Here is a 27,024-nt window from a genome sequence, read left to right as displayed (position 1 = left end):
TAGTCCGTTGCTGGGGCAACCAAGAGTTCAAAGGATAGTCAGAAGTCATTCACAAAGTCCAAGCCTTAAGTCTGAAAAATATCCCATCCGAAGCTCACGATATGCAGTTTTTGTCCATCACAGAGCCTCCAGAGCAACCCCACCCACTTTTATCCACTGTGGGGCATGGCTCAGTGACTTAGCAATCTCTGGCCCTTCCCCACCTCTTCCTTTGCTGCGCACGTCTCTCCCTCCGATGCTGCCTTGGATCAATCCAAGATTGATCTTCATCACTCCCTATTAGTGGGTGCCCCGACATGCTTTCCTCCTGGCCTTCAGCTGGAACCTGAGGCGTTGCCAGAAAGGAGGGTCCTGGAGAGGGAGGCCTTGTCAGTTCTTCCCCATCACTTTCAGAGTCATCTTCCTCCGTGAGGACAGGCTCGGGAGCCAGAGTCAAAACACATGCTGTACCAATCTACCCATTTATTTTTGCAGGCACTGGTCTACTCATGTATTTTTGCAGGCACTGATCTACTCATGTATTTTTGCAGGCACCGGTCTACTCATTTGTTTTCTTTTAACACTGATCAGCTGTAGGGCAGCCCTTTGAAGCCCCGTGGCAAGAGTTTAAACAGTTTTTTCCCCTCTAGCCATCAGCTGAGACTCAAGAGGCAGCAATAGATTGGAGGTGGGGCCAAATAAAAGGTTAGAATAACACGGGGGAAGTGGGGGGAGTTGGGGTTCAGGGGTGCAGAACTGGTTCGGTGACATCATATCATCACTGCTACCGGCTGGGCCAAATCGGGAGGAACCCACCACTGGGTACATACCATCAGAACAGAGATTGGTAAACTCCTTTCTCTTCTTATACAATGTCACATATTGACAAGAAAATCAACCATTTACCTTAGTGTTAATATATAGTAGGGCAGTTTTTCAGATTGAGCAACCATTTTTATTTGTAGACATTTCTTCTTAATGATTCACAACATCATGGGTAGAAGTCAGGTCACTTGGGAACCTGACCAGTTGTCTTTTTAGAAGAACCCGGTGGAACTAACTTTGGGAGAGCTAAAGCAATTAAAAATAAAGATTTCTGCAGAGCACAACCATTCAGCAGTAGAATTCTTAAAATATGGTAGCTACCGTGTTTCCTCAAAAATAAGACCCTGTCTTATATATATTTTTCGAACCCCGAAATAAGCGCTTGGCCTTATTTTCAGGACGGTCTTATTATTTTGGGGTGCGTGGAGCAAGATGGGGCTCCCCTTGCCATTTTTCCTGATTTCCAGCTCTGTGTTTAAATATTTTCGGGGAGGGCTTATTTTCGGGGGGAGGCTTATTTTAGTGCATGTGCTCAAAAGCTGGATTGGTTTAATTATCAGGGGATGTCTTATTTTCGGGAAAACAGAATACCAATCTTATACATGGGGACTAGACATATTCTCAAAGTGCATAACTATCAGTTATACTAGTATGTGGCTATCGTTTATTTATTTATTTGTATCCTGCCTTTATTATAGTTACAAATAACTCAAGGTGCTGAATATATCCAATACATCTTTTTCCTCCCATTTTCCCCACAACAGCAACCCTCTGAGGTGAACTGAGATGAGAGCGAGTAACTGGCCCAACATCACCCAGCTGGCTTTCATGCCTAAGATCGGTCTTGAACTTACAGTCTTCTGCTTTCTAGCCTGGTGCTTTAACCACTAGATCAAACTGATTATACTAGTATGTTCAGAATTGTTGGGAGAAATTAGAAGATATTACTACCCCATGCCTCGCTTGTGGGCTACCCAGGTATTTGATTGGCTTTAGTCTAATCTATCCATTATCACATGGGTAATGGTTATTGTCATTTCTCAATTCCTATGTGGCTGATCTTGTTTTTTGCCAGAACAACACGTTGGAAGAAAACTGACTTCCTACCCTGTCAGTTCTGAGAAATAAATATTAGCTCTTAAATAAGTTCACCATCTGAAAGTCTGATTCTATCAAATCCTATTGAAACCAGATTTTGCCAAACACCATCTGTCCCATTCAAGTGAAACGTAACCGAAATACTGTGCAAAGGAGCAAAGGAACAACATCACTTCAAGGAAAGAAAGAGTGCCACAGAGCAAATAATTCTGACTAAATAACTGGCCTAGTTTCCCCAATAATACCCTGAACAAAAATAGAAACCAATTGACATACTAAAGCTAAGAGCTTTATTTAAAGTGCTGGGGAACTCTGCCGATTCAGCCTTAGTTAAAAGTAGCTGAGTATTGTGGAAGCACCTTATAACTTTCTTATCCCTAGCCCTGACAGGAATAGCGTCAGCAGTTTCTGCTCTCCCTTTTTTAAACCCCTGCAGCAGAAAACTAAAAAAAAAGACTTTTAAACAATTATTGATTTCAACAAGAAAAATGCCATTTGTCCATGACAAATGTCATTTTAGCAAAGGACAGCAGAAATTCTACCTTATCTGAGGTCACCTAGGATGATCCTAGCAGAATCTTTTCTCTTACCTGGTTCCTGATACATAAAAGCCTGTAAGAGGAGGAGGATGAAATTAGAATTTTCCACTTATATCCTTGACTGCCTCTTAGTCACCAAAAGAAATTGGTCACATGCAGATCTGCATATGTAGACTAATATAAGCACACTATGAGCAGGAATTGTGTGTGTGTGTGTGTGTGTGTGTGTATGAAGTATATATATATACTTTATATGTGTATAAATTGTATATATTTTATATGTGATAGCAACAAAAATTCTGTTTCCCCAGTGCCCCCTGCCCTTACTCCAATTTCTCTATGAATTAGGGAAAGAGAAAACTAGTAAATACAATACCAATTAATTCACCTCCAAGCTATGGCTCAGTTCAGTTTTAGCTTAGTAAACTGTATTGTATGAATGCAGCCACTGTGGTTTAGAAACCATAATTCATGGCTTAATATCATATTTGAGCAAAACTAATCATTATTGCTCTGGTCTTCCCATGCAATTTTTCCATGCAAGAGGTATCTAGGTGTTCTGAATTGACAAGATGTATCAAACAAAGAACTCTTGCAATAGTTGTGCCTACTTCCTACTTTGGAATAAAAAATGTATCCTGGGAATATGTAACCTAACGTGCCAAGGCCACAGGTAGTCCTCCAAAGTCTTGGACGTGGCTATCCAAAGCCCTTTTAAAATTCCTAACCAACTTGTAATGTTTAATGTGGCAGAAGATGGAAAATATCAAACACATAGGAAACAATAACATTCAATATATTTCATGTGTTTATGTTTGATCCTTTCTTTATCTACTTTGGCACCAGCATGCCATTCAAAAATCACAAGCAGACACTTTTAATGTGTGAAGAGTTGTGCACCTCTGGGATGGGAATTCAAAAACTCAGCAGAAGACATGGATGTCTCCCCCATTTCCTTCCTTTTTACAAAATTGCTATGCTGAATTATGGTTGCATCCCACCCCTTTCCCTCTGCACATACCTGACATTGTCATGTTTCTGGATATAAATTTTATGAAACATCATATCTTCTTTTTTGGCATTAATGTCAGCTTTCATCTCCATGGCAACATGGCGAGGCAGAACAGAAAGCAGGAGACGCTCCTGTGGAATCAGACAGATAAACCAATTAAAACATCTGCTCTGGCTTCAATTTACAACACAAACATGCCTCTCTTTGAAGATCATGCTAGCAAAATTAAACGGTTATTTAATGATGGAAACATAGAACCAAACATATTTCCAATAAAGCCTGCCCTTATCAAGGCATCTAAGATTCTGTTCCACTTAGTGAATAAGCAAATCAGGGATGTCATAGAGAAAGGGATTTCCTCCAATTACAGTTTGGATGGCCAGCTGTCCATAGTCCCCAACTCAGTTGTGGAATTCAACTTTCTTATATTTGCGAGGTTTTGTCTATATAGACTTAAGAAGATAAGTAACAACCAGTATTATAACAGAGAAACAAGTCATTACTTAGGTCCATTTCTTGATTTTTTTTTTCTATGCTATAACACAGAGGTCCCCAACCACTGGTCCATGGACCGGCACTGGGCTGCAGCATGAAAGAAACCAGCTGCACAAACAAGCGAAGCACCATCCATGGGATGCAGGCAGCACACGAAAGTACATTCCCTTCGGCCCATGGAAAGACCATTCTCCTGATGCCCAAAAGACTGGGGGCCGCTGCTGTAACATATAGTCACCTTTAAAACTGTAGGCACTTTTTGTGAAATTTCATGTTCCAATAGATGAACAGAAACTGTCACAACCTCCTCAAAGTTAAATGTGGCAAATTTCTACAAACCTGGATATTGATATTATGTATGTGCATTTGCTTACAGAATTAAAGTGAAAAATAGTAAATATGGCAGGTTCAAAAATTTCAGCACCCTTAGAGTCAGCATTTCATGAGGCTCATTTGGCAGGAATAACAGCTTTCAAAATAACAGTTTCTTTTCGCCAGCTTAGAATCTTTTAGTTCTTGATTTTGAAAGCTTTTCTCATTCTCCCTTGCAAGTTGTCCCCCAATTCTCCCTTGCAAGCTTAGTATCATTCCCTGGCCTTCTTGCATGCATTTTTTCAAGAATGCACAATTCTGGGAAGTGTGAAAGTCAATATCTTTCTTTTCTATAAGGACTTCATATTTGATTGGAAAGTGCATTTTGGATTATTGCCTTATTGAACTATCCAATCTCTTTTCAATTTCAGTTTCTTCACTGACTGTGGGGACTTTACTTCTGGGACACATTGATAATTTGACTCCAAAGTCCAAACCATCATTGAAACAATTTTTCCTTCCAATATTTCCTGTGCCAGAACACCCCACAATATAACAGAGCACCCCCAACAACCACCTTTTAATAACTGAAAGGTTTATTGTCTTGAAATGTACCATCTTTTTTTTTTCCAAATGCATTTTGTATGGCTGTGGACAAACCCAATTTTATTTCATAAGTTCAAAGCATTTTTTTCAAAATACTTCAGGTTTATCAAGGTTTTCTTTTGCATGCTTTAAACAATGGCTTTTCTGATGAGATAAGCTGAAAGGTTTCCTTTTGTCAACGCTCCTATACAGTTCAGTGTTTTGGAAGCAAAACTGTACTGTTGACCCATGGACAGCTCTTTTAGTGTCAACTAAACCTCACAGCAGCTTGTCTGTAGTGATTTTGCAGATTTGACCACTTTTTCCTAGTTCTCCAGATTTTGCCTTGATTTCAACAGTTCTGTATGCCTAGCATTTCTTAACAGTGTTTGTCAAAACCGAAATTGCTAGTTGGAAGTGTTTAGACATTTTTATAATTTTCCCTGGTTTTGTAAGAGTGAATTATTTTCAAATGCTTGGGCAGCTGCTTAGAGAAGCCCACGACTGTTGAAAGCAGACAGAAAAAACACTCAGACTTGAGAGGTTAGAAGGCTCACAGTATTTGTTACCTATGAAATTGTTCTGGTGTGGCATCTTATGCTCTATGATAGTTTGTTCCAGCTCACAAAAACTGATCGTTAAAGTTTCTGGAATTTTGCAAGCTGGTTTGAGAGCACAGATGCCACAACAATGCTACTGTAGTAATGAAGCCGGTCGTTATGCTTTCCAGCACATTAGTGTAACATGTTTTGGTCATTCACCCAACATGAGTGCAAGATGGTAGGTACAACATTTTGATCGAAGACTCACCATTTTTGTACATGCGTGCCAAACCAGTGCATGTGCAAGAAGAGTGAAACTTCAATTGCTATGCTATGCCCATCACCATTGCAGTTTGACACCTCTGCTCCTTATGGATTCACCCAAAGTTGCAAGTTTCACACTGGCCACAGATAATCGACTTTTCTAATCTGGTAGGGATATTAAAGCTTCGAGATCTATTGGGTTTTGCCCATGGAGCCTGAAAAGTCAGAGGCAGACTTAGGTAATTGACCTTGGCCATAGATAATTGACTTTTCTAATCTGGTAGGGATATTAAAGCTTCGAGATCTATTGGGTTTTGCCCATGGAGCCTGAAAAATCAGAGGCAGACTTTGGAAATTTTACATTTTCATTGTTAAATATATCCTTATTGTCATTTACCTGTTGTTGGTTTTCTCTCTGAGAATGTAGGCGAGCTTGAATGCATTCCCTTGTTTCCTGAAAGGCCTGTCTTTGGGACACCTCAGCCGGATAGTGTGTACACACCCCTACAATGTTTGTGCAGATGAAGATGAGGATGTTGGACACCAGCTGCAAAAGTCACATGGGTAGGAGAGAAAGACAAAACAGGTTATGTTTCATAAACATGTTCTAAAAATAGACATATACAGTAGTGGCCAAAATTGTGGAAACCTTTTGGGAAAAGTATATTTTCTAAAACTAGCTAATAACACCACTTTTTTTTTTTTGGAGTAGTGCCATAAAATTATATATCAATGGAAAGATAATTTAACCAAGAATGTAATGCAATAACTTTTATGAAGGATTTGCTATTAGAATAGCAGTTACAGTATAAAGAAGAAAAGTGAAACACGTAGAAAAAACGAGATATACAAAAATTATCACCACAGAAAAAATGAGATATACAAAAATTATCACCGTGTCAGTTAATAGTTGGGGAACCTTTAGCATGAATTATGGCCTTCCAACGTCTTTCCATGGAGTGAACCAAGTCTTTTAGTTCTGCAGCTGTTATAATGTGAAACCAAGATTGAATGATTACTTCTATTAACTGGGGTTTATTGCTGGGTCGCTTCTGACTAACAAGTTTCTTTAGTCAGCTCCATAGATTTTCAATTGGGTTAAGGTCTGGGCTATTCCCAGGCCATTCCAGCAGTGGAATATGATTATCTTGAGACTCCAAAAAAAGTGGTGTTATTAGCCATCAAACCTCAAAAATACACTTTTCCCAAAAGGTTTCCACAATTTTGGCCACTATTGTAACAACTACATTTCTTTGCCCTGAGAGCATAAAGGAAGATGTATATACCATTCTAATAGCATCTATATAAGCTCTTCCTAAAAATCACTGACTTCCATGACTCAAGTAGCAATTAAAGCTAAAGTACTGTCATCCAATACAAAGGTTTGTGAGTTCAATTCCTAGTACGAACCCTATAGAACAGCATCTGGCTACTCATGTAGAATTGTCAATGTAATCTCTTCTTTTGATAATTATTGCACACTGCTTATAATTTATAAATAATTACCTACCTGCCAATCAACCAACCAATACCCAATCAGCTTTGGGTATTATTATATCTTTTTCTGAGTCCTTATAAACCAGATGATTTTTTTTCATATATGAAATCTTAATTTCTCACCAACAGAGAATCTGGCAAATCCTTTATTATGATACATTATTGCTTAATCAGGCATTAGGGCCTTGCAATTGAATTGTTCCAGTAAAATATAGGGCTACATGGATGCCCTCTTAGGCTATGCTTTCAAAATCACTTTACAAAATCTTATGCCCTAGAAATAATGCCTTTGTTGAAACACTATTTTAATCCAATGTTCCTTTGTTGATCCTTAGAAATATAGTGAATACAGTATTGTAAAGTACAGTATATGCTTATAATGCATTTCTAAATACCATTGCTACACTGGCGTTTTCTCGAAATACTTCAATCTTGGCCTATCTATCAAACATACATTCAACCACTAATGTGTCTAAGATTGTATATCTATTTCTACATGATGACTTGTGGAAGTAAACAAACTAAGTTTTTGATGAATGACTCCAACCAACATCACTTATAAGCATCTCTATATATGGCACCAAAGTTATAAATGAATAACATCTTTCTTCATCTTTCTTCTTTCTGTACGGCATATGCTTTATATTTCATGATAGGGTTCAACTTTTGTGAAGAGCTTCTAAATTTAATTTCAAATAAATAAACAGAAAGTTGTGTTACTGTGAGTCAGCTACTCAATCACATTAAAACTGACCACAAATTGACCTTTGTGTATGTAAAATCAGTCACTGTGGTTTTAAATCATAATTTATGATTCTGTATGCTACATGAACCTGAACAAATATAAATTGTTTTAGTAAGCCATAACTAAAGTATGGCTTCAGGTAGCCAGTTAACTCAGTCTACTGAAATATTAAAGCAAGATAAACAGATGTTGACAAAGCCGTAAGTAAATTAATAAACTATCTATTTGATATTCTGTCTGCTTAAATATTTTAATTTAATCTAATGAACTACTTGAAGATGTTAAAATGGGACCAATACATTTAAAATATTTTTGCATATTTATAGTATTATGTATTGATAAAATCAATTTTCTGAGGAAACATTATTTCAAGTTATGGCAATCATTTATCAGGTTGCAATAGTTACACATCAAGACTACATATTATTTTTACCTTCTGCAAATGATAAAAAAGACAAAGATGGACACAGAGATATTGTTGTTAATGCAATATAGTTTTTTTTTAATGCTCAAAAGTTAAATGTTCAAATTTGAAACTTTCTTGGTGTAGTAGAATTGTTGGAATTATTCTTTAAATTGTTTATTTTAGATAATAACAGACAATGCTAATGTAAAACTGTATTTGATATTGTATATTTTTAACAATTTTGTACACTGCCCATGGAAATATGCTATCAAGGCAGTTTAGAAATGTAATTAATAAACAGACTCTTGCAAAATTAATAGCTGTTATTTATAGCTGCTGTAAATGCTTAGTTTTATTTAGGCCATGAACAAACCATTGTACTTGGAATCTGGCTGCAAATCCCTGCTCATTTATCTGGGTGTAATCCTGCTAACCTCGAAATTGCTTACTATAAGTAACATTGTTCTGTAAGTAAATTTTCAGTTTAATCAAGGCTGACGCCTGCTGAGTTTACAATCATTTCAATGTTGTTCTCTTGGCAACAATACTAACATGGCTCCGCCATTGTTTCTTTTGGGATGTTTTGTTGATTTTCCAGTCTCTTCCAAGTACTGAGATTTCTGGTGGTCTCCCGCCAAATATTAATTAACACCAGGGCTAAATTTTGACACTTGGCGGAGGGAAGCTTTAAGTACCTTTCTTAGATAGCAACTCTTGAGCCCTCTCACTCCAATAGAGCCATCTGTGTTCCACAAAAGTCTCTCTAAATTTTTGGGAGTCTTCCCAAATAACTTGAGATGGGAGGGAATGGGCTGTTGGAAGAGGAAGAATATTTCTCAATATTGGATCTCATGGATCCCAAGTACACAAAACTATTACGACCACTTTTGAACCCATAATTTATGTTGTTAAGTGAGACATTTGTTAAGTGAGTTTTTGCCCCATTTTACAACCTTTCTAGCCACAGTTGTTAAGTGAATCACTGCAGTTGTTAAGTTAATTATTGTTAAGTGAATCTGGTTTCCCCATTTGCTTATCAGAAGGTCGCAAAAGTTGTTCAGAAGACCCCAAGACAGGGGTGGGTTCTACTTACCTTTACTACCGGTTTGTAGCGGGGCTGCGCGCACAATTAAAGCGAGCGCATGCACTCTTCTACGCAAGCGCAGAAGCTTCTGCACATGCGCAGAAGCATTTTGATGACGTCGGGGTCGGTGGGCAGAGCCTCCCGCTGGTTTTACTACCGGTTCTATAGAACCGGTGCAAACCAAGGGCGCTACCACTGCCCCAGAACACTGCAACCGTCATAAATATGAGTCAGTTGCCAAGCATCTGAATTTTGATCATGTAACCATGGGGATGCTGCAACGGGGTAAGTGTGAAAAATGGTCATAAGTCGCTTTTTCCAATGTCGTTGTAACTTTGAATGGTCACTAAACAAACTGTTGTAAGTCGAGGATCACCTGTACTTATTAAATATAGGGACATTCCAAGAAAATGTGAATAATGTTTTGCTTTAAAGATCCGCAGCAGGCAGCGGCCTTATGTGGTCGTAGTTAAAGTTAAATGAGTTAGAATGCTTTTTGAACTCTGTTAATGAGGAATAAGCCTTTGAAAACCAGGAAGCAAAGTCTGAATTGTACAAGATGACAGAACGAATTACTGACTGCATTGCCTCCTTCTGAGATGATTAATAGCAAATGGTGTGCTACTGTCTTTCAGGCTACATGATCAGAGGTTTTTTTAAGCTGACAAAAAACATTATAGTATGTTCACCCTAAATCTAAATTAAACCACTTGCTCTTTTTTCACTTGTAGTTTTTCCAGATGATGGATTTATTCTCTGGAGTCCATGCATTGAAGGAATCAGGGAGTAATTCCATAATGTGCGAGAGTGCTGGCAAACCATCTCATCAACTCAGCAGTCAATTACAGTGAATTCTTCCTGGCTTTAGAGTATCACTGAAAAACCACCCATCCAGGCCTCCAGAGCTTTTTATGCACCAATGAGAGCAGCAATTATACCAATTACCCTGTTGCAAATCTCCATAAAGTCAAGGTGATGAGCTATCCCAAAATAAATAGGAGTCCTGGTTGAAACTGTATTTCATGCATGGTTTACCTAATATGAGACAAGAATTAAACTTTTAAAATGAGATTTTGCGCCCTATTCCTACCTTGAAAGCAAGCACAACTCATAACTATAAGGGGGTGGAATTCAATTAAGACACTAAAAATGAGCTTCAAATTGATTTCTAAGTCATGGCTAACATTACTATGACTGAACATGTTCCAGACTACCTGACTATAATACAGAAACTGCTTATGTAGGAAAAAACAGAATAAAAATTAATTTTAGAAGCATATCTAAAAATCACCCAGGAAAGGCTCATATTGTTCATATCATAATTATAATATTCCACATAAATTATTACAAAATGGAACCCTGGCATTTTTCTACCTGTAATTCTCCATCTTCCAGTTCTTCTGTTTATTTAGCTGTCCAAATGTCTCCTGATCCCTGATATAATACAGCTCTTTCTTTGTTGCTCAACCTTCATGCTGGAACTATCTCCCAGAACAAATTGTAGAAAACATTTCTCTTTCTTCTTTTTTCATATCACAGTTACATTTCTACTACACCTCTGGAACAATCCTCCAAAATAACCAGCACATGACTATCAAACTATGGTAGAAAATATCATGAGGGAAGTTCTAAAGAGTATTTGGAAATAATTTACAACAGCATTTCTCAACCTTGGTCATCTTGAAGACGGGTGGACTTCAACTCCCAGAATTCCCCAGCCAGTCAGCCAACAATGCTGGCTTGGGAATTCTGGGAGTTGAAGTTCGCCCATCTTCAAGATGACCAAGGTTGAGAAACACTGATCTACAATATTGTGAACCATGGATGATTTCTAACATATTTATCAGTAGGATGCAAAATGAGAATCTTTTCTCACTTCCATGACTTTTTAAAAATGTATTAGTTGAACACCACATCATTATCATTGCAGCCCTTCTATTTCTCTCTCTAATTATGCTAATTAAATTACATCCAAACACACATGCCTAACCATAGTAATTCATTAAAAGTGAAAATGAAAAATATAAGCTTGTGTTTCTCTTACTTTTTCTTTCATCAAGTAGAAACCAAGATCTTGAAAAGGAGAATTGTTTGACTTGTGGATCTGGAACCCAAAATTATTAATAAGTTTACAATTTAGTCACTTCAGGATAGTAAAGCAACAATGCTCGGTTGAAACCTAGATCTGAATACATATAACTGAAATCAATGGCATCTACAGGGATGGCCAAAATAGTCAAGTTGGTAATTGCCACAATGCAAGCAAAGCTCTACTCTTTTATGTGCCTGCATTGTTGGCAACAGCAAGCAAGCAGGGTTTTGATCACACGGCAGTGACCTCTGTCTTGCAATATTTCCTCCAGAAGCCACTGGCAGTAGTATCAATGGAGGAAAGGCATCAAACAGGCCTGATCTGTGAAAGCTCTGCTGCTTTTGTAAGTGTATCATAATGTCACACATTTGTCCCCAAAGTGGCAGAATTTTGTAGAGTGAAAGTGTAATAATTTTCAGAAAAGCAGTAGAACCCTGTGGATACCTTTGATGGTTACTACTGTATGACTAATCTTTTCTCAGCAAAACAACTCTACCCCTACTTTACCAATTATGTCTACAAGATATATGTACCACAGAACACAATATTCTACAGAAAGGTTTAACTTCAACCCAGATGATCCCAATCAGCTAGAATTCTTTGCAGCCCTAGAAGGAGCTTTTAAAACCACAGGACCTCCCACAGAAATCCAAGAAAGCATAAAACAATCATATCACAGACCAAACGGAGACAAGAACAGTACCAACTCAGAGGGCAAAACAGCCCTCAAAAATCTAAAGAAGGACCAATCTATCATCATCCTACCGGCAGACAAAGGACAAACCGAGGTTATCATGGACATATCACAATATATACAAAAAGCCAAAAATTACTGGAAGACAAGGAAATTTACATCCTAGTGAATGCCAATCCAATACAGAAACTAGACAACCAGACCAAGAGAATTCTCAGTGACCTTACCAAGAAAGGTCAAATCACTAACTGATTCCTCACTAGCCATTCCCCACCAATTCCTCACTCATTCCCTGTCAGTCAGTTAGAACTCAAGAAACTTCTTGGATGAGATTCAAAATGTTTTCAAAGAACAAAACAAGAAAGTTCAGTTTTCTTTTGGAAAAAACACTTTGGGATAAAATTAATGTTTTCTAGTTGGGTTATGTAATGTCTGCAAGAAAGCCACCAAGCTTAGAGAGCATCAACAGTTCATTCCTGAGCTACAAATATTCACTTCTATTGGTATAAAACATATTCCATTGTAATTGTAATATCACAGAATTTGGATATTCACAGATTAATTTATCCTATTTGTGAAATTTGATTACAATATAATATTTGCAATATAACTACTGTATGTCCTTGTACACATATTTAGTAGGGAGAATTTTGGCTTTATTAATTAAGAATATTGGTTACAAATTGCCTTTGTTAATTTAGTTTTGCAACTAACTTCAAAAATTAGGCATAAATCTGTCATTGTTGTGTTTGGTGAGATAAACCTTGTTTAGGTGCCTAGGGCAAGAATGTTTCTGTCCTTCCTAGGTTATACATATGGTTAGGAAGTTCCTATTTATACTATGGACAATTAATAAAAGTGTCAATCTTCCCAGGAAAACTGGGGAAGAAAAACACGCTCTCATTATTCCTGGTACTATATTTTAAATTTATTATCAATTTGATTTACATTTCTCTATTTTTTGTTTAAGTTTGCACAGAGATGCTTGTGTATATTTTAGAAATAATTGTAGAATTTCAAATAGAAAGTGTTTGATATAATCTACAATTTTTCAAGTATTCTAATCTCATTTAATTGCTAAAAGCAGTATATCGTCAGCATTAAAACATGCTCACTGTATTAAAAAAAAAGAGAGGGGCTTACTTATAGCACATTAATACCTTCTTCCAGACACTTAGTTGAATAAAAGTATATCAAAATAAAATTACACTTACAACAGCTCGTTTTAGTGACTGAAGTTACAACGGCACTGAAAAAAAGTGATTTATGACCATTTTTCACACTTATGACCATTGCAGCATTCCCATGGTCATGTGATCAAAATTCAGACACTTGGTAACTGACTTATATTTATGACAGTTACAGTGTCCCGGGGTCATGCGATCAACTTTTATGACCTTCTGACAGGAAAGTCAATGGGGAAAGCAGATTCATTCAACAACTGTGTGACTAATTTAACTGCAGTGAATCACTTAACAACTATGGCAAGAAAGATTTTAAAATGGGGCAAGGCTCACTTAACAAATGTTTTGCTTAGCAACTGAAATTTTGGGCTCAATCATAGTCATAAATCGAGGACTGCCTGTATCTTAATCCATTTCTAGGTCAGGAGTTAAATTACCCCGAAAGTTAATCAAGGGCTATAATTACAGTTTAGCTTTAAATCTTTCACAGCTAGTAGAACCTTGATAATTTCCTTGGGTCTCTGGATCCTCCTCATCCTCCTTTGGGCACTTGTACTACATAGATTGATCCAACATTTGCTTCATGTATAAACCTCTACGTTGACTTTTCTTCAGTGCTTTTGAGTCACGAAGAACCTGCAAGTCTTCAATAGTCTGAAACTGCCTAATCTCATTGCTCGTGCTTGCTTCCTTCTTTTCTGAATCCAACAACATTTCTTCCTGCCTGCTCTTTGTACATTTTAACTTTGTTTTTCCCTCTCATGACAGATGCTGAGGGTGAGAAAAAAAGAAACTGTTTTCTCCCAGATCTTTCCCATCTTCAGACTATCAACTGCAAATATAGCCTAGAGATCATGTGACAGGATGGCATGCAAATATTAGCTTCCCTATTCCCTCATATTTAAGGCCTTATCTTAAGCACATATTTTATAGCTTCTCCTTAAATCATTTTACAAGGAAAGATTTCTATTGTAATTTCATGTTTTGAAGCACATTAACTGTTCTACTAAGCAGTACTTCCTTATTTTCTTATGATTATTTTGATTTCACCCTGAATAAAGGCTGCACAAAGAGAAGGGAGAGATAGCACATCAGAGCTTTGTAATTGTCATGAAAGATTCCAAGAAAAAAAGAGCTTGCAGGGGTATGCCATTACTGGAGCCCCTGTCTGCATTGGCTTGACCCAGGTTAAATACCACTCTCAGCAATGGAAGTCTAGTAGCTACCTTTGGGCCAGAAATTCTACTCATCTCAGCTAACTTCATAGGGTTATTGTCTGAGGAACTACAGCACTACATTTGTCTTCTTCAGCTCTTGAAGAAAAGGTGGGAAATAAATTGAACAAAGAAACAAGCCAACAAATATATTCCTTAAACCAAGCAGGCAGCTTCAGAGAGATATAGACAGAGTTGCTTTAATATCTGGACTCCGAACATTATTCTTTTTTTTTTTTTTAGAAATAAACTTCTGCCAACTTACCCAAAAATCAAACAAGAAGGCCACTGAAAATTCTTATTTGATGAATAGATTTCACACACATACATACATACATACATTCATACACACATAATTGCATCTTTCAGAGATAAGTTAACTTGAGAGCAATTGAGGAGCCTGACATCTAATACTAAGTAGATTTACACAATCTATTAGACTTGGTGAACAGAAGGTTGTCTGATGTATGGACTGTATATTGTTTGAAAATGAGCAATTGTTTCTGTGTGTTTGAATGAACCAGGTCATTACATTAAATCAACACGTAGTTTATTGGTTTTGGCATTTCATGTCAACAGAACAATTGTGGTTTGTTAATTCAAGTTTAGGGTTTAGTTCTCCTCAGACCTCATCACAGGAACACACTGGTTCTCTGACTGATCTTTGTAGAGAACTGATTGTATTGTTTTAGCAGTGGATGAATCACTGAAGGAACATTTATATCTTGTTTAGTTTAGTGAGCATTTTTTCCACTTCAAAACTAGAACTATCTTTAGTGTTGTCTGTCACTTAAAATCCTGAAGGGGATGGGTAGTAGCTTTGTACTGTAATTAATCAAAGGGAAGCCTGGTTCAGCCACTACAAACAGAGTGACAGACCAGCTTGTGTCAATATGCTGCTCCCCTCTGTTGCATTTGTATTTGATTATTCAGACACCAGATGCCATGCAACAGGCAATTATGGGCAGAAATCATGGTAAAAGAGAGATGCTATTATGATAACCTCTGATATTTCCTTGTCATGACATACCTAATAATGCAGGTCATCAATTGGATAAAACTGATAGAAGCAAGCATTACTTTATTTTTAGAGTAGTAGACTATTTTCTATATCTGAACCACAACTGTTTACTTCACTGTGGACTCTACTTCATTTGTTTCTTCTTAAGGGAAACAAACATGTTGAGAGAGGGAAGAATGGGGGGGGGATTTTCATCCAACACGAGGTGTTAATACTAATTCTGAGAACGGACTGAAATAAATAGCCACTATGTAGCTGTTCAAAACTTAGGAAAGAGAATGAACGTCTGCAATATGTAATGATAAAGCAATATCCCCAAATCACAATCAGTACCATAATGAGTTATAATTGTTGGAACATATATGCCATTATTATTACAGGAGACCTATTCTCTCTGCATGAAAACTTCTTCAGTTTAAGTATAAATTGCACTTAAAATACCTATGTCTTCTCATGCCTCAGGAGTTTAATATCCAGTTCTCTTCAGGCAGTTCTGCTCTAGCTTTCCCAGTATGTTAAGACATCCGTAATTCCCAGATGGCAAAATCCGAGATGGCTGGATATTTTTGGGGGGGGCATTATACTTCCATATATATCTTAAGGGAATCCAATTGAGCTTGGTTGTGCTCATCTTGTACAGTGCAACCTATTATCTAGGAGTGGGAAATTTATTTCTTATCAGTAACAGGATTACTTGTGGCATAGTGAATGGAAATCTATGGCCCCGGGAGTGAGAGCTTTTTGTCTCATGATTCTCAGTCTTCTGGAAAGACTGCTCTCAATAAGGTGATTTTAAACCAGTGCCTCACTGGGCAATCTAAGATGCTTATACTTGGCTGCTCTGACTCTAAGCCCTGTAAAACCCCAGGATTTACAGCCTAGGAGAGAATACTAGAATATTTTTAAAAGTGCTCTTTGTGAAAGTTACCACATACAGTACAAAGCCCTTGCTAAGGAATCCCAAATGAACAGTGGAGAGGTCACCACTGCTCTTTGGAGATAATCATATAGCAGCAACGGTTCTAGTATAGACACTCAGCCGAGACTGATAGGAAAACTGATTAAAATGAATCTACAAAGCCTATTTAAATTCAGGCACACTTATAATTTGTAAGTTCTCAGCCGTGTTCGCTGATATTGCTGAAGTCATCAGCTGCTTATGATACAACCCAGCTAATTAGAAATACACATCAAAGCACGTTCCTTCCAGAGCCGGATGTGCAGAGACTGCTCAAAATAATCATCTTGGATGATGTTGCTAACAAGGATTCATACAAATTGCTTTGCAAGAGTTAATGGTTTTACAAATTTCATGCCCTTGAGGATTTCCATTAGGGAGATGCTTGTTGCAATTACGAATTCCACAGGCTTTCTTTTCATACCACATGGGCACAGAGGTCTAATGCCTAATAATACTTTTCTTGCTTCATATAGAAGCTCAGGATTTATCAGCTATAAACAGTATATCTGTAACTGAATGGGGAGAAGAGGACTGATAGAAATGACCTAATGCCTTATGGACTGGACCTTTGGCAGACAAAAATCTGTGCTCACTTCAAAATCAAATGAACCTATACTAGCCATCCTATGCACTAAAACATGGCCTAATTGCCTGATTTTTTAAAAAAGCAAATGATTGTGAAAAGAAAGAGCAGGTCACAGCATGAAGGTTATTTATCAACAGAAGCCAACATTTCCGAAAATGAAAAGGGAAACAAAGAGGTGGAATGTACTTGAAACAAAAAAAAGAGATATAGGACTTTCCCCCTATCTCTTAAAAAGCAGCCCCAGTTAAGGTCATATGATCAGAAAGGAAGGAGATCTTAAAAATAGCACATTAATTAATATTCCTAACCACTACCAATGACCTCTCCCATAGGGATGCATGGGTTTTTTTCTCTCTCTCTCTACAGCCCCTGACCGGATCTTTTCAAACTCAACTTTTCTTTTCCAGTTTCCCCTTCACACACCAAATTTGGTAACATTCCATTCTGTTTTTGGAAAGTCATCCTGTTGATGGAGAGTTGACAAGGCTCTCAAGGCCCTTTACGTAATTCTCTTCCAATATTCTATATAGAGCTGGAAATGTTTTAAAAGGAGGATGGTCACTGTTCAAAAGCATGTCTGCTTTCAGGAGGCCTTAGAAAAAGGGTCACAAGCAGCTCTCAGCCAAATTTCAAAAACTCTCTGCCATGTCATCAGTTCACACTGATTGAAAAGAATAATGTGTCTTTTCTAAGAGGACCAGTGGTTGAGAAGACAGCATGGGAACAGTGAGGTGCTGGGAAAGATGTCCTCTGGTTAAGGATCACTTAAAAGAGCCTTGGTGGCGTAGCAGACTAAAGTGCTGTTAAGTAGCACCAACTGCCTGCAATTACTGCATGTTCAAATCTCACCAGGCTCAAGGTTGACTCAGCCTTCCATCCTTTCGAGGTAGGTAAAATGAGGACCCGGATTGTGGGGGCAATAAGGTGACTTTGTATAAAAAAGAACACCGCTTGGGGGGGCCGAAAGCCCTACTAAGCAGGTATATACAAAAGTATGAAGGCTATTGCTTAACGCATTGTAAGCCGCCCTGAGTCTCCGGAGAAGGGCGGCATATAAATCGAACCAATAAATAAATAAATAAATAAATAAATCACTGTCCTAGATGTGTCCATTATCCACAATGATGCCAAAATGTTGAAGTGTAATTTGTGGCATCATCACTAAACACATTTTGTCCTTTTGTATCTGTGATGTGATACTTTTTATCAATGTCCCTCTTGCCTGTCTCCTTGGATGCTCAGGAGTGTAGTACAACCTGGCTTTCCCCACACCCATCAGCTTCCCCATACCCCCACACCCCACACACATCAGCTTAGTTATTTGTTCTCTTCTTTCAATATTTATCAGGCAAAAAAAAAAAAAAAACCCACACAGGAAGCAGATCTTTTCCTTTTTCTTTCTTTCAAAATAATATTATAACTGTATTATAGTATATTATAATAAAATAATAGTAGCAACAATAACATAGGACATCCAATTTCTGGACTATCTAACCACTCTTGCAAAACTTTTTGTTTTTTAAAAAAGAAAGAAAATAACTTTGTCTTTCCCATTAAACTGTCCTTTTCTATCCCTTAACAAATGGTAGAAATTCACAGCTTTTCTTCTTCCTTTTATTGCAATACTTTTTATCCTGGGTTTATGACTGTATAGCGTGTTGGTTTTGTACTCACCATTTTGATTCTCTTTATATGAAATTGGCAAGCATGTCTATAATTTGTAGAGCCATTTATGTGTAAGGAAATATTTAAAAATATTAAATAGTAGTTTGGCTATTTTTCACTCGTAAAATTGAAGAATTCTGGTTTTGGTTGGTTGGATATATGGTGGTACTATAAGGGCCTAGCCTAGATGAACTACCCACATATTGTTATCCCAGATTTAAAAAATGATTAGCCATTATGACTTTTTGCTAAGTTTCAGATTCCTAGAGATAGATAATAGTTGACAACAATGATACATTTTTCATTATCAATACTGTTCTCATTTCTATTTTAATCCTTTTGCAAATTTGCTAATAGCAGAATTGCTAATTATGCCAAAAATCTTTCAATCTGAAACTTTTCCTTGGTTGTCAGGAGCTCCAATTAAAAGCTCAAATATGCAAATACCTGCAATTAATAATGTAAAAGGCAGCCTCAAGTGCTCTTTTGTCTTAAATCCATTTTCCAAAATGCCCATTTATACACTCAATCTAAAAGTCTCCACTCATTGTGTAAGATAATCTCAATGCTCTTGCCTATTTAGTAATATATGAGGGTCACTTCAAGAGCGCCTTTTCATTTTCTTGCTGATGTCTTAAATCAGTTTAATAGAAAAATGTACTCCTACTCCCATTTGCTTTTCAAGAGAAAAGTACATTGAAATAGTCAAAGCAGATGGATGAGACATCTTATTTCAAATGTTCTCCAAAAAGCCAGTATCTGAAGGCTGCTATCCATGGAATTAAGAAAAAAAATATATACAAGCAACAAATAAGAGCTGAAGTAGGGTTGGGACAGCTGAACTGATAGATAGGAAGAAACAAAACAGTGTTATTATTCTACAAAGATGTACCTGCTAGCAGAATGCTCAAGATAGCAGAGCAAATAGAGTTGTTCATACAAAGCAACAGCATTGCTTACGATCAATGTTGTCTCCTCTGAATGGCTGAGATTCTCCAGAATCTATGACTGGGAGGTGTCAAGAGGTAAGCTCTCATGCAGTTCAAGTGTTCTAGTAATGCAAGGGTGGGCAACTATGGCCCCTTTATGACCTGTGGACTTCAATTCCCAGAATTCCTAAGCCAACACTCATTAGCTCAGGAATTCTGGAAGTTGAAGTCTACAGGTTGTAAAGGGGCCATAGTTGCCCATACTTGTACTAATATTATGATTTCATTAAGTGCTCCACCAACCTCCTGCTTTCATCACAGCAATAACTTACAAAATAAGTAATTTAATTATTATTATTTTTGCATCAATTGGATCGAAACTAAGTGAGATACTACAAATCTGTAATTGTTTTTATCTTTCTTTACAAATTTGTGAAAGGCAACTCTGGAGATCCAAAATCATATCCCGTATAGATTAGAGTATAGATTAGAGACTTCACTTCTCTTGTTACATCCCAATCTAAACCACTTTTCACAATTGGTGATATTTGCTTATTAGTACATATCCTTTCAAATCTATAACCTATACAGGCAATCTTTGACTTACGACCACAGCTGAGACCAAAATTTCTGTTACTAAGCAAGACAGTTATTAACTGAATTTCTCCCATTTTATAGCCATTCTTGCTACAGTTGTTAAGTGAATCTGTTTCCCCATTGACCTTGCTTGTCAGAAGGTTGCAAAAGATGATCACATGACCCTGGGACACTGCAACCATCATAAATACATGCCACTTGCCAAGCGTCCATATTATGGTCACATGACATGGGGATGCTGCAACGATTGTAAGTGTGAACAATTGTCTTCTTTTTTCAGTACCACTGCAACTTCAAATGGCCATTAAATGAATGGTTGTAAGTTGAGGACTATCTGTATTAGGAATAGAGCCTGGATAAATAAGTAAATACATAAACAAACCAAGAAAGGTGTTTGAGGTAACCGCTTTGAACACATTATTTTTGTTAATTTTCTTGGACATAAAATAGCTGAATAATTTTACAACATCAATAAACTGAATAAAGCCCAGGCGAAATTATGGACAATCCCGCCTAAATTCAAGTTCCTGTATTCTATGGAAAGCAGCAGAACTCTTCAGAAAAAACATAGTCAAAAATCATCAGTGGCTGTAATGCGATATGGGAATTATCCTGGGGAGCAGAAGAAGGAAGACCTGCAGCCTAGGCAGGCCTGATAAGAAGCAACTCAGTCTGCAGGTGGAGAGAAAAGCATGAGAAGCATGTCAGAAGGGAGCCTTCCTAGCTTTCCAGAAACTAAAAAGAGAAAAAGGGAAATATGTTCATCTTGCAAGATTCTGCTAATGTAATCTTACAATAAAGTAGGATTGCAGGATCCAATCTGGGGCGGTCCCCTGAACCAGAGGTTTAGTCTTCCGAATTTTCGGACTCGTGCTGGAGCACATCCTCAAGAGAACTTCTCTCTAGCAGAGTGTATGTCCATAGGATTAGTTCAACCATGTATGCATCTTGTCTGGACTCCATTGCATGACTGACAGTAGCCAATGAACTGCTACTGTTCAAAAGGCAGTAATAATTGTCTTTACAGAGCTGGATTATCTATGACAGCTTTTAATAAAGTTGAAGAGGAAATGGCAGAGGCGTAAATTGCCTGTGATTTATTTTGTGGGAGTGGAAGAAGGCAAGATTAGTAATTTGACCTCTTATACTGATGAAATGCTTTCCATCAATGGATGGGGTCTGATTTCTCCCCTTATACTCCCACTTCTTGCAAGCTTAAAAATCTGTCATAGAGACTGTGGACTCTCTAGGTCACATTTAGGGTGGTAGAAAACATGAAGAAGGGGAGAAGGAAGTCTAGCTGTAAAAACTGAAGACATAGGGTGCTGAATTTTGTCCCTTATTAGCTAAAGAGATTTTCCAGGACATTTAAGAGTCAACAAAATGACCTTCAATTACTCCAACATATAAAATAACATTGTTTTATATAGTTCTCTACATATTCTTCACTACAATGACATTTCTCAACATTTAGTTTTTATTTGAAAAAAAATTGACTGAGCTCAGAATTTAAATATGAGAAATATAGGGTCCATTGAGCCATAAACTTCTCTATTTAACCATTAGTCAAAATCATGATCTTCTGTTCCAACCTTAGGTACACTTTGGTTGAGACAATAATCAAGAAATTCAAACAGTAAAAACTGTTAATACGCTTTGAATACCACAATGCAAAAATGTTCTGTAATTTCTAAGAAGGTCTTTGCTCCAGCAGAAACTTCTATTCATGAAAGGTAGGGAATATTTTTTTTCTGCTAATTCTCTTCATCTTTGCCATTATCTACACTACCTTTTCTACTATAGGGCTTCTACATGTATGATGGAAATAATTTTTGCAGGAGTCCACAGAGAGTTGAATAGGTAGGAAGAATCAGTTAGACGTCCATCGACAGGAGTCTAAGCTCCATCATTTTGTTCTTTAGAACAGCAAAATTGAAATGAATGTTTGAAAAGGTTGGCACTTGACAGGATCTATTCATGCATATATGCCACTCTGAAATGAAATTTACCTGATGATTAATACATTAAAAGGTTAAGGCTGCAATTTATGACTCCATCATAGCAGACGCTGCGAAGCAGAAGAGATTCCAGTATTTCATTCTTTATCAGCATGTTACAGCATTTAAAATGGTGTTGCTGCAACATGAAAGCTCTTCAGAATCAAAGGGTATTCCGAACTGTTATGTTTAAACAGACCACTGAATCTTTCAATAAATAAGGAAGTGTGCTTCTTGTATGGTCATAAAGGAAATGATTACATTTATTCTACAATCAGAGTGTCTTTCATCACACAATATTCTCACAGATGTACCCAACCTCACTACTTTTTCAGACTATCTGGCAAAGAAAAAAACATACAGCAAGTTCTTAATTTACTCTTTTCTTTGAATTTTCAATATCACAGTTTTGGGACTACAGCTCTCACGATCCCCACCTAACATAGTCATTTGGCTGGAAGTTTTACAAGTCACAGTCCCAGACTATTTGGAGCATGAAAATAGCTGGGTGACCTTGGGCCTATCGCTCTCTCTCAGCCCAATAGCTCACAGGGCTATTATTGTGTCGAAAATAGGAGGAAGAATGTGTATTGGGTGCCCTGAGTGACTTGTAACAATAATAAAGATGGGAGATAGATAGATGTGTGTGTGTGTGAGAGACAGACAGAGAGAGAGAGAGAGAGAGAGAGGGAGAGAGGGGGGGAAGGAGGGGGAGAGAGAGAGAGAGATGGATGAGAGGGATAGGGAGATGCATGGATGGATGGATGGATGGATGGATGGATGGATGGATAATAGGGATAGGTAGGTAGGTAGGTAGGTAGGTAGGTAGATGATAGATAGATAGATAGATAGATAGATAGATAGATAGATAGATAGATAGAAAGATAGATAATGGACGGATGGACGGACAGAGTACTTCAGTAGGATGAGCTAAAATGAAAAAGAAGCCAAATTAAGAAAATGTAGTGGAAGGAATTTCTTATAGAAGCTAAGAGCTATACAAGGATTCTTCCTCATCTCAAATGGCATTTAGCCACCAGCCACTCAGATATTTTGAAAGTGGCTGCACATACAAATGGCATTTGCAAGACAAATATTATTTGAGAACACTGAATAGTTGCGATTCCTGTAAGAGGGATAACCTCTTACATCTTTTAACTAGAACAGGGGACCCCAACCCCCAGTCCATGGACCGGCACCAGTCCATGGCATGCCAGAAACAAGGCCATGCAAACAAACAAACCCCATCTGTGGGATCCAGGCAGCACATGAAACCACCTCCTGTACGGTCCGCGGAAAAACCTCTCTCCACGGAACCAGTCTCTGGTGCCCAAGAGATTGGGGGCCGCTACACTAGTATACAGTCCTGTCTTTCTCGCTCTCACTCTCTGACTCTCTTTCCACAATTTGCTAGAGACTTCATTCAGGAACCAGTCATGATTGCTGTAACTATAGCTGGTGAGAGTAACAGGAATACTGTATTCTAGTTCTCATTTATTTTCTCATCAGGTTCAGAACTGATAATATTTATGGTTTCATCTGAACCTATCATACAACATGATTACTTAGACTCCTTCCATATAAGTATTATACCACCTAACTATACTTATGGGAATAAATATTTTTGAAAGTAGTATTTCTAGGGAAAATATGTGACTTGAGTAAAGGAGGCTGAGAAAGACAGTAAAGAAACAATTCTGGGAGAGGATTGGTGATTTTTTTTTTTTAATTAAAGAAAACAGATATTTCCCCAGAAGCAAGCAGTATATGATCGAAAGCAAACAAAAATGATCAATTAATGAAACAAATAGTATAAAAGCAGAGTATGAAGGTATATAAGACATACTAAGAAGGGGAGTGTGGTTTATTTTTCCCCCTTCTACTGGTTCTGTGGACCTTCACCTCTCCTCTAACAGCTGGTGCTTACCATATAGCTCAAACCTGCTTTAATTTAGCAGCAAAGCTTCATAGCAAAGGAAATTAAATGCTAATCATAACATTATGTGTTATTGAAATAGTGATAGAGTTGGCTTTCTATGTATGAATAATAATAATAGCACCAAAGAGATCTTAACCTAGATCTTTCTAGGTTAAGACAAGGATGGACAAGATGGCATCTTCTGAGACCTTGTGGACTTCAGCTTCAAACAGTAATTCAACAGCAAGTTGTACGTTGTACTCCCCCCAAAAAAGAAGGAAGGCTGGAAAATGCCCACTGAAGCATCAAGTTATTTAGTCCATATGTTTAGCAGGGGAATAAAATGCTGGAATACTCGGAGTTTTTCAAATGCAATCTATTTACAAGGCTAAAAACCTGTTCCAAGGGTAGTGAATTTTTGACCTATTATGGTAAGGTTACATAAATGTGAAAGGTTGGGAAGATTAAAATAAATGTTACGCTTGTAATGATTAGAAACTACAAATCTGATATTTCATTACCATCTCAAAAGATTGTAGGGAAGGGATGAACAAGTTGGCTTTGTGTGGCTGGCTGCTTTTTTCAGCCATATATAAAAGAAGCTAACATTGCTATTAGCATCTGTTATCTTGGGTAACACTGGAAACTCTGAAGATCCAAAAATGGCAGGGCAAGACCAAAGGAATGCACTGCTGAAGATCCTTTTGCTCTAAAAATATTCACCAGCAAATTGCTTTTTGGCTTGCATGATTGTTCTTGGAGTGACAGGCACTTTCCAATGGACACATTGTGTATTTGCTAATAGTTTTTCCTCTCAAAAACAAAAAAACATTTGCAAAATCCATTATTTATTTTCAAAATGAACACAGGGATGTTCATGTGTCTTCCCAGAAAGCTACAAAAAATTGTACAAAGGGTGTTTTGTCAATAAAAGAGATGTTCTTGTAGATTAGGGTTGAACTGTGGAGTCCGTGGTGCTCTCTGAGCTTGGTTGCTTTCTTGCAGATGTTTCATTACCCAACTAGGTAACATCATCAGTACACTACACTCAGAGAGCATCAAGGATTCCACAGGTGTTATGGTCTAGTTACCACACATACATCTCACTTGTAAGTACATGGTTCAGATGTACTTGTAGTCAGTGGTGAAATCCTACCGGTTCACACCGGTTCAGGCGAACCAGTAGTGATAAAAGCTACTGGTTGTTCCGAACCGGTATTTGTTGTGGAGGTTAATAAAACCAATGAACCGTGAACCTTGTCTCTATGAATTTCTACTTTAACAAATGAGCCTTTAAATCATTTAACAGTAAATGTTTTTATTTACATAATAAAAACATAACAATATCTATACAATTAATAAATAGCAATTAGTTACTATGATTAATTATCCTGTCAGCTATATATCTATATCTATATTATTCTCTCTAAGCTATGTTATCTATGACTATTCTTCCTCAGAAGAAATATTATTATAAACCACCAGAACTGCTCTTCTAACAGACTTCCAAACTGCTCACAGTTGTTTAACGGAAGATTCTAGAAGAGTTAAGACCTAAGACCTAAGACCAAATAGCTAAGACGAGTGAAGATCGAAGAGCAAAGAGTTTCTGACAAGAATCTCCTTTTATACTTCTAACTATGACAGTTAGGGTAGGACCCTGGAGATTCAAACATATTAGCTGCCCTCTGATTGGCTTATGTATCTGTCCATTCCAAAAGCCATTAATAGGCAACTATAGAGAAATAAATTTTCTCTAACAGTATTTCTGACGATCAGCAATGCTGCATGATTTATATTCGCTAGGAAATCCTGCTTTCTAGCAAATCTAAATAGTGGGGCACAGCTGTTTCCCCCCTCGCTGTTCTACTTATCTTGATAAGTGTCCTTTTTCCGCATGAAGTATGCGTTTGGCGCGCACTGCACATGCGTGGGCAGCGAAACGGTGACAAACTGCGGAGGATTTCTCCACTGCATCTAGTCCTCAACTTACAATCACAATTGAGCTCAAAAACTCTGTTGTCTAGCAAGACAGCTGTTACCTGAAGTTTACCCCATTTTTACAACCTTTCTTGCCACATTTGTTAAATGAATCGCTGCAGTTAAGTTAGCAACATGATTGTTAAGTGAATCTGGCTTCCTCACAGACTTTGTCAGAAGGTCGCAAAAGGTGATCACATTACACACCCCGCCCCCCCAGACACTGCAACCGTCATCATACAAGTGTCCAAATTCTGATCACGTGATCATGGGGATGCTGCAATGGTTGTGTGAAAAACAGTTATAAATCATTTTTTTCAGTGTCATTGGGACTTCAAACAGTCAGTAAATGAATAGTTGTACATGTTTTGTTTTGGTAAACTTGTTGGTTATAAGCGGAGACATGCACACACTTTTACCCCAAATAAAGCAAGGACAGGGAAGATACAGCAAACCTACAGAATCTTTCTTGAACAAAGACCCTATATAACAGTTGTCGGTGTATTGTGGTCCTGACTTCCCAGCCTACAGCCAATGGAGAAAAACTGCTAGGTTCCCCCTGTTACAGAACAAGTTCTTGCTAGCAATTTCCACTAGTTTTGATAACCTTCCAGAAGATTGTAGTTTCTCCAGTCTTTGTGTTATTTACTGATGTGTCTATGATCATACAATCCCTAAACAAGAGTCAGATAGTTGTTACCACATATAGTTAATACCAAAGTTAATATAGTTAATACATATAGTTAATACCAAAGGGACAGACTTTGAATCTCACTCTATTGCACAACAGTTAAAAATACAGA

General features: G+C 37.5%; 1 protein-coding gene across 2 annotated transcripts in view; it reads right to left on the bottom strand.

The window, feature by feature from the left end:
- ADCY5 (adenylate cyclase 5) overlaps positions 1-27,024 on the bottom strand; it is a 210,740-nt gene that overhangs the window by 58,171 nt on the left and 125,545 nt on the right. For both annotated transcript variants that reach the window (XM_070957084.1, XM_070957083.1), the window contains exons 2-3: positions 6,049-6,198; positions 3,463-3,584 (exon numbers count right to left, since the gene is read on the bottom strand). In XM_070957084.1, coding sequence (XP_070813185.1) covers positions 3,463-3,584; positions 6,049-6,198 — 272 coding nt within the window. The remainder of the gene's footprint in view (positions 1-3,462; positions 3,585-6,048; positions 6,199-27,024) is intronic.

This window comes from Pituophis catenifer, unplaced genomic scaffold, assembly GCF_029215685.1.
Source record: "Pituophis catenifer annectens isolate HBS135680 unplaced genomic scaffold, rPitCat1.0.hap2 SCAF_1, whole genome shotgun sequence".
In the NCBI taxonomy this organism is placed as follows: domain Eukaryota; kingdom Metazoa; phylum Chordata; class Lepidosauria; order Squamata; family Colubridae; genus Pituophis; species Pituophis catenifer.
Note: the sequence above shows the minus strand (reverse complement) of the source record. Positions and strands in the feature narration are given on the sequence as shown.